The sequence below is a fragment of the Bidens hawaiensis genome, unplaced genomic scaffold (genome assembly GCF_021521415.1).
Source record: "Bidens hawaiensis isolate Kalapana, Puna unplaced genomic scaffold, B.hawaiensis_p1.1 tig00001575_1, whole genome shotgun sequence".
In the NCBI taxonomy this organism is placed as follows: Eukaryota; Viridiplantae; Streptophyta; class Magnoliopsida; order Asterales; family Asteraceae; genus Bidens; species Bidens hawaiensis.
In genome coordinates, this window is record NW_027491088.1 from 3,739,292 (window position 1) to 3,747,773 (window position 8,482).

At 35.1% G+C, this 8,482-nt stretch overlaps 1 protein-coding gene across 1 annotated transcript; it reads left to right on the forward strand.

Moving 5' to 3' along the window:
* The first annotated feature begins 7,012 nt into the window (after window positions 1-7,012).
* Window positions 7,013-7,639, forward strand: LOC143586917 (F-box/kelch-repeat protein At3g06240-like). The gene has a single exon (XM_077068364.1). The coding sequence runs from the start codon at window positions 7,013-7,015 to the stop codon at window positions 7,637-7,639; it is 627 nt and encodes a 208-aa protein (XP_076924479.1).
* Window positions 7,640-8,482: the final 843 nt, after the last annotated feature.

An 8,482-nucleotide genomic window follows, 5' to 3' on the forward strand; every position in this document is an offset into this window, starting at 1 on the left:
TCCTTGAGAAGGCCCGTAGTGCGATAATACTGAGTTTAGGAGGTCGTGTTCTTTGTGAGGTTTTAAAAGAATGCACAGCAGCAGGGGTTTGGGCAAGTTAGAAGGATTGTACATGACCAAGTCCTTAGCCAATCATCTCTACTTGAAGAAAAGGTTGTATATGTTTCAAATGGTAGTCGGTAACTCTCTAGAAGATCATATTGATGAATTCAATAAGATAATTCTTGATCTTGAAAATATAGAGGTTGAGATTGTTGTATTTGGAAAGATAGACACTTGTTGTAACTAACTAATCATGCTAGTTGTAATATTCTTTGAGTTTTGTTGACGCAAATATTTAGGTTGTTATGCTAGTTTTGAAAAGTTATAAGTTAAAGGAGTGAATAAAAATTGCCTGAAATAATCAATCTTAGGTGGATTATATGTTGTTCTATACTCTTTCCGAACGATTGTTAGATTTGATGTTCAAAGTTGATATAGACTCTAACCATTATACACTCCATATCGTTATCTCACTTATATTTATATGAGTAACACTTATTAGTTTGTAATCTTTCATGCTAGTTTTCCGAAAAGTCATTAGAATAGTTATCTTTGACGAGAGATTATTCTATTTTTATTTTAAAGAGGGTTTCTCTCATGTTTATGAATTTCATCACAAAAGAGGGTTAAATGGATTATATATTATCAAGATCATTTATCGTTAATTTATTTTCAAAGATTTATAACTAAAATATATGTAATTATGGATTGATACTCGGTTTTTACACGTACTTTATTACCATTGAATATGTACACTTGCCTTTTAGGTGTGTGGTTTAGTCTAGATGAAAACCAATTTAAAACATAATTTCATGTGAAAAAACAATTAATATTTATATACAATCTTTACGTACATCACAAGCCAACTCGTCATGTTCTAACCCAAACGGCCAAACCCATTACCCAGCCCAACCATCTTGACCATTTATACTAAAATTGTTGAAACTCGTCGCTTCATGGCTGATAGTAGGATTTTTGACGGGGTCATTAGGATAAGCGTTGATAACGTGTTACGGTCATGCTCTAGAAACTACATATGAGTGAGAAATCAATGCAAAACTTAGAAACCAATACAAGCCTATCATTAAAAGCATATCAATCCTCAATTTTATTGGAATAGTCATTTTGTGCAAGCGTGCACAACGCCCTTGCAGCATCTCGCACGATCTTCACATCCATCAATATAGGCATTAAGATGAGCATAAAAATATAGTCAAGAAACATATAGTATAAAAAATGTGGCGATGAGATGGTCAAGACATATGAATAATGTAGGAACACGACTAACTTGACAACTTTTTTGTAGTGGCCATTCGGTGAGGGATCATGTTTATAGCTTAAACCGCTTTACTGATAACACCGCTATCTTTGTGCCTCCGAAGCATAGCAATAAGGATGGATGGCGCCTCGGCATCATACACAATCGTTTGATTACCAGGCTGCTAAAACATTTTAAAAATAACAAGTTAGGTTATAAAATTCATCCCATGCCTTCCGTTTATACGTCAAACCTAAATAAAACTAATAAAAGATGAAACAAACAATCAAACATAAGAGATCCCATCCTAGAGAACAGAGAAACCGCTCCCATTGAAACCCTTGTCTAGAAAAATGTTTTTTTTTAATTTATTTTTTCCTCTGCAACTAAAATGTTATACAGCAATGATAATGTGCAATGGGTTATCATACACAGATAGAACATATCTTGAAAGGTAAGTGAATTAAAGTGTATGGGTAAGCCAATGCAAAGCTAACCTAAGAGTGCACACACATACTATTGTAGAAAAAATTTTTGAAATAGGAAAAATTTATATAGTAAAATGATTTTTAGGAGAAAGAAAAAATGTTTTAAGAAAACAGGAGATCTGTCATTTGAAATGACGGATGTCAACAAACAAGTGGGGTCTGTTAGATCTTGTCTGGTGAGGTGGACGACTACCACGTGCTCCGCCATTTCAAATGACAGATCATGAATATTTTATTCGTGTTCCGCCATTTGAAATGGCGGATGTCAACTTTGGTGATCCGCCAGTTTGACTGGCAGGTCACAATTTCCAAAGTAGGCTACCCCTATGTGTAAAAATGTATTTTAATAGACATCCGTCATTTGAAACGGAAGATGTCATCTTGACATCCGTCATTTCAAATGACGGATATGAATAGTATTTCTGGCTGATTTGACATACCTTTTTGACTGATTTGACACAACACATTTTCAAATAATATTATTTTATCATTTTCTTAATAACGTTTTTTTTAAATAAGGTTATTTAACAAATAAAAAGTGTATTAACAAATAATGTTTTTAAAATTCCTTTTTTCTTTTTTATTAGTTTTCTAAATAAGTATTTAAAAAATACAAAATTTAAAATTAAAAAGATTTTTTTCATAAAAACATCATGTTTTAATACAAAATTTAATATTAAAAAGATTTTCTTAATTAAAACACCATGTTTTAAAAAAATACAAAATTTAATATTAAAAAAATAATAATAATAAATTTTGTATTTTTTTAAATACTGATATTTAGAAAACTAATAAAAAAGAAAAAAAGAATTTTAAAAACATTATTTGTTAATACACTTTTTATTTGTTAAATAACCTTATTAAAAAAACGTTATTAAGAAAATAAATAAATAATAATATTTGAAAATGTGTTGTGTCAAATCAGTCAAAAAGGGCATATCAAATCAACAGAAATACTATTCACATCCGCCATTTGAAATGGCGGATGTCAGGATGACGTCTTCCATTTCAAATGACGGATGTCCATTAAAATACACTTTTACACATAGGGGTAGCCTACTTTGGAAATTGTGACATGTCAGTCAAACTTGCGGATCACCAAAGTTGACATCCGTCATCTCAAATGGCGGAACACGAATAAAATATTCGTGATCCGCCATTTGAAATGGCAGAACACGTGGTAGTCGTCCATCTCACCATACAAGATCTGACAGACCCCACTTGTTTGTTGACATCCGCCATTTCAAATGACGGATCTCCTATTTTCTTAATACATTTTTTCTCTCTCCTAAAAACCATTTTACTCTTTAAATTTTTCCTATTTCAAAAAAATTTTCTACTATTGTAGGGCAAAACAATAAAAAAAATGTGCAATGGGTTAGCATACATTGACATAACATACAAAGATAAAACATAGCTTGAAAGGTAAGTGAATCGAAGTGTATAATCAACTCAAGCTACTGTAAAGCTAAGCTACGTGAAACAAGAGTGTATAAACTGACATGCTAATGCAAGCTACGTGAAACAAGAGTGTATAAACTGACATGCTAATGCAAGGTAAAGCTAAGATACTAAAATGGAGAAAAAATTAAGGCAAAGATACGATAATACCTTATTTGCAATAAGTCCAAGAACAAAAGCAATTTCTTCCTCCAATTGGTGATTTGTGTATAATTATGTGTAATTTTCATTTATGATATATGTTTGAAACCAAGTTTTTAGTCCTCTCCAGTCAAAGATCCAAAGATGTTACAGTACACTTGAGTCACTTGAATGTTGTATCATTTCTAGAGCCGAATGTGGACATGATAATTCGAGTGTAGTTCTTGCACCGGTGAGTGTCTTAAAAACATATCTAATTACACAGTTGGTCTCTGTAGTTTTCCAAAAGTTTGGATTTGTTCCCTATTATTAGAAATTACTAGTGCAGTCCAAACGTTTGAAACTTGTTAATACACGCCCCCCCCCCCCCCCCCCACGCTAAGGGTTGTCTATTTAGTCCGTTGAGTGATGGCACATGTTGCCCACGTGAGGGCAATAATGCAATTTAGCATGAATGTCTTGTTTATTTATTAGGATTTCCATAGCAGTTCACCTCGTTTAAAACATTAGTGTTGGCGAAAGAAATATAGACTTGAGCATAAGAGGGTGGTCGAGAGACTCTGGTCTTTAACCCATTCTAACGGGTATTACATTGTCTCCAAAATACATAACTAAAGGATTATACATTAATCATAAACATCATATTTATAAGCAACCCTAATGCTAAAGCCGGAAACAAGATAATTATGTTCTTTCGAATTTGAGGTTCCAAGATCGTTAGTTCAACTTCAAGTTTACTTTTTGACTTTAAAAGGTCTGGAAAAAAATCCATTGAACGAAAGCATATGGGCGGGTCAACCAATCTGATGAATGAACAATTGGATCTCTATGAAAAATAAAATAAAATAAAAACGAAAAAATAACTTGAATAAGGGATTACTCACTGGTATAGGGCATTGGCTCTTGTGCTATAAAGGAGCCTTCTATTTATGGTGATCAAGTAGGTTTAACCCTAATGGGCCGCCGACCATGGTTGGACCTATATGGGTTGGCCAACATATTGGGCTTGTCGTGCAAGATACGAGGCTTGCTTTGGGTTTGGCCGAATCTGTGTCTCAGTCGACACCAATAGCAGTTGCTGCAAATGAGCTTTACAAGGTGGCTATGTCTCATGGTTTAAGTGACCGTGACTTTTCAGCAGTCATTGAAGCACTTAAAGTTAAACTGAAGGAGTAGAATTGATGATACCGCTAATTTTTCCTGTATTTTTTGAGTTATTTATGTTGAACCGACAAGATACTGTGATCGTTGTATATGTGCCTCATTGAACGTGAACAATGTGGCACTATGACCTTTATGGTATTAGTCTTGGATTGTAATATTCAGGGTTTATAAAAGGTTTTGGGGTGTGAGATAATGGGGGACATTCAGTCGAATAACCACACAGGGATAATCACGTTTGTGTTATTTCAAGCCAATTTAATATTTCGGTTGTGTTCGGGATAACATGTTAACCTTTTGAATTAAACGGACCGTGTTCGCATTGATATGTCTAGCTCGTATGATTAAGCAAACATGCTAACCTATTTTTGAACGCGTAACCCATTGATCTAGATACCAATGATGTGATAATAGCAACAGATCACACGTCCGGACGAACGGATACCAATGATGTAATAAATACTAATTGATCACATGTCTGAACGAATGTGAATGTGATATCCTGATTGACTGAACATCATGTCAGATCTTTGATCGAACATCTGAATGGGGGGTGGCAAGCAACCAAGCATACGTTCTGGATATTTGACATACGGATCTGAGGACCATGTGGGGTTAGAAGGCCAGACACAAAGTAGAGGCTGTTGTAGATGTTAGGGGTGCAAGTAAGCTATTTTTCAAACCGCGAATGCAAAGTATATATGCCCGTTCACTTAAGGGACACAAAAGTACTAATCTTTGATTCGAACAAAAGTAATAATAATAAGTGTCGTGCCTGGCCATCACTATGTTATGCCCTTGGCTAGTTTGAACTTTTCGTTAGCAAAATTCAAAATAGTTCTATAAAATATAAACAAACAATAAGGCTATGTGTAGTGGAGGGGCTATAATTGAGAGCGAATTGTGACACGTGGCGTCCAGTCAGCATGGAGTAGAAATCTGTTTTTGGGGTGTAACGGTGTAGGGGCTACAAGTTGGGCTCACAATGTCTTTTTTTATTATTTTCTTTTTATAATTAAACTAATTAAATAAAAACCGATTTATTTTAATTATTAAATAAAAATGCATTAAAATTAAAAACAAATACCAAAAAAATACATAACTAAAAATAACTAAAAAAAATACTAATATTCATAATATTCGCGCATTTTTTCAATTCGTTGTCGTTGCAATAATGCGGCCTTTTCGTGTAACCCGGCCGCTTTGAGAGATTCGTATTCTTTACTCATTTCCCGCAATTTCAACATAGCGGCAATCTTTTCGTGTTGTTTGTTGGTTTCTCTTATGGCATTGTTGAATTCCTCGACAGACTTTTCGTGTTTTTTGATCATTTCTGTTATGATAGCGGTGAGTTCCACGGGTTTCGGTTGGTTCGGGTTGTTTGTAGGATTCATTTTGCTAGATTTTTTGAATAATGTGTATGTTTATATAGATGTGAAATGAAGAAAAATACATAACTAAAAATATAAAAAAACATAACTAAAAAAAATACTAATATTCATAATATTCGCGCATTTTTTCAATTCGTTGTCGTTGCAATAATGCGGCCTTTTCGTGTAACCCGGCCGCTTTGAGAGATTCGTATTCTTTACTCATTTCCCGCAATTTCAACATAGCGGTAATCTTTTCGTGTTGTTTGTTGGTTTCTCTTATGGCATTGTTGAATTCCTCGACAGACTTTTCGTGTTTTTTGATCATTTCTGTTATGATAGCGGTGAGTTTCACGGGTTTCGGTTGGTTCGGGTTGTTTGTAGGATTCATTTTGCTAGATTTTTTGAAAAATGTGTATGTTTATATAGATGTGAAATGAAGAAGAAAGATATGAAATGGATATGAAATGAAGAATAAGGTATATGTTTATATAGATATATAATATATTGTTTTAATTAATTTTTTTACCGTTGTCAAACGGTCAAATTTAATAAAATATTATTATTTTTTAACAAGTTAGGCGATAAAAACAATCCGCCCCAGCCTCAAATCGCCCAAAAATCGCCGGGGGCGATGTTCTAGCTCCTTGTCGCCCTTTTGTCTCCCAATCTCACGCCCACTACATTTGGCCTAGGGCGTGATTGTTATGAACCCCGACTAAAAAACAAAATTTAGCTACGCTATCAAAATTAGTGAATGGGTGGTGAATGTATGGATTCATATTATTAATTATTTATTAAAATTAAAAGATATCTTTATTACACTAGGAATATAAATAAAAAGTAGTAATAATAATAATATTTATTTAAAATTAATAATAAATAAAAAGTAAGAAAATAAAAGAAAAGAAATAATGTGTTTTGGGCCTAGACCAAAGAATGAACCCGACCCACTGATTTGTTTATTATTATTTTATTATCCCTTATAAATAAAATATAAAATTAAAAAAGAATAAAAATACCGATTCCATCATCGTCAGTCCTCCTTGGTTTGTTTGGTTTTGTTGTTCGAAATCGAAATCGAAATCGAGATGTCGGATGATGATCTGTATCTGTGCGAGGAGCTGATACTCGATATCCTGTCGTGGCTGCCGACGAAAACCCTTCTTCGATTCAGATCGGTTTCGAAATCATTTCGTGCTCGCATCAGCAGTCACGATTTCATCCGGCTGCATACGCTCCGAGCTGAGAAAAGATTCTTGATGATACACGTACACGATGCATTCGGAAGGACAGCTGTGGAAAACATGTACACGATTTCATCATCCGCCGGCATAACACCCATGGACTATCCTTTCGGAAGCCGGATCGGAGTGGTTGCTTCTTGTAATGGGATTATGTGTGTTTGTGAGCGCGATATTGGTGCCATTCATCTCTGGAACCCTTCAACCAGGCGCATACTAACCGTGCACGAGCTTCCTTCTTGGAGTATTGGCATACATGGCTTCGGTTTCGACCCGGCCATCAACGATTACAAGATTCTAAGGATATTCGTTGTCAATGCCGATACGTTTGTCTACACCATCAGGACGCGTGCTTGGCGCCGGATTGCTCCCCCCGCCATTCGAATCTCACACATGGGCTCCTACCAACAATGTCTTTTCGACGGGGCCTTGCATTGGGTCGTAGGAGGCTGGCATTCGCGCCACCCATGGTGACTTGCTTTATACCGCTAGTCGTGGTGGAGGGATTATAGTTTTTAATCCTCACACACAGACGCTACCATAGCTTTGCTATTGATGGGATATACTGAGTACGATGATGATGATGATGATGATGATGATGATGATGATGACACACAGACGCGCTCCAGACTCCCTTGCCTGACCCCTTCTTCTTGCATTACTAGTGTGACTACCTGCATCGAAAGCCTTGAATTGTTGGACGCGGGACACCATGTGCCCCCAGGACGCGGAGGAAGGAAATCAGCTAGCTTTGCTTTGATCACATGTATTATTTATCTACTGACTTTAAATTATTATTATTATTATTGTTAATATTATTCCTTATGGTATTTTAAATCTTTCAATCTGTTGTGACAAAACAGAATCTCACCTCGATTATTTATTTATGTTTATATATATATATATATGCAAGTGAGGTGGGTTGTATCAGACAGTTGGGACTGATATTATATGCTTGCATAACAAGCACTTTAGACTCTGTTTTATGATCATGGAATGCCAATCTTATGTCCTTTGGTAACTTACGCAAGGGCATGGCAGGGTATATTTCACAAAAGTCGAGGGCAGATTTATCTGGTATTTTAATATTAGTACCAAGACACTGATGATTTGAAGTCAATGGTATGGCACATTATGTCAATTGCGGTCGTATGGCTAGATGGAGGTTGTGACGTCATCTGTGCTTTTTTGAAACTAACAAGGACCTCAATTTGAAAGATTATTGTCAAGTGTGCAAAGTTTAAACTTGTTAAAAGATGTTATTTATTTTTTGCTCGGGTTGAAGTCTATTGAGTTCTGCATATAATTGTAGCATGC

Excerpts from the sequence above, each read along its gene's own strand:
- LOC143586917 (XM_077068364.1), top strand. The coding sequence starts at position 7,013 with ATGTCGGATGATGATCTGTATCTGTGCGAGGAGCTGATACTCGATATC.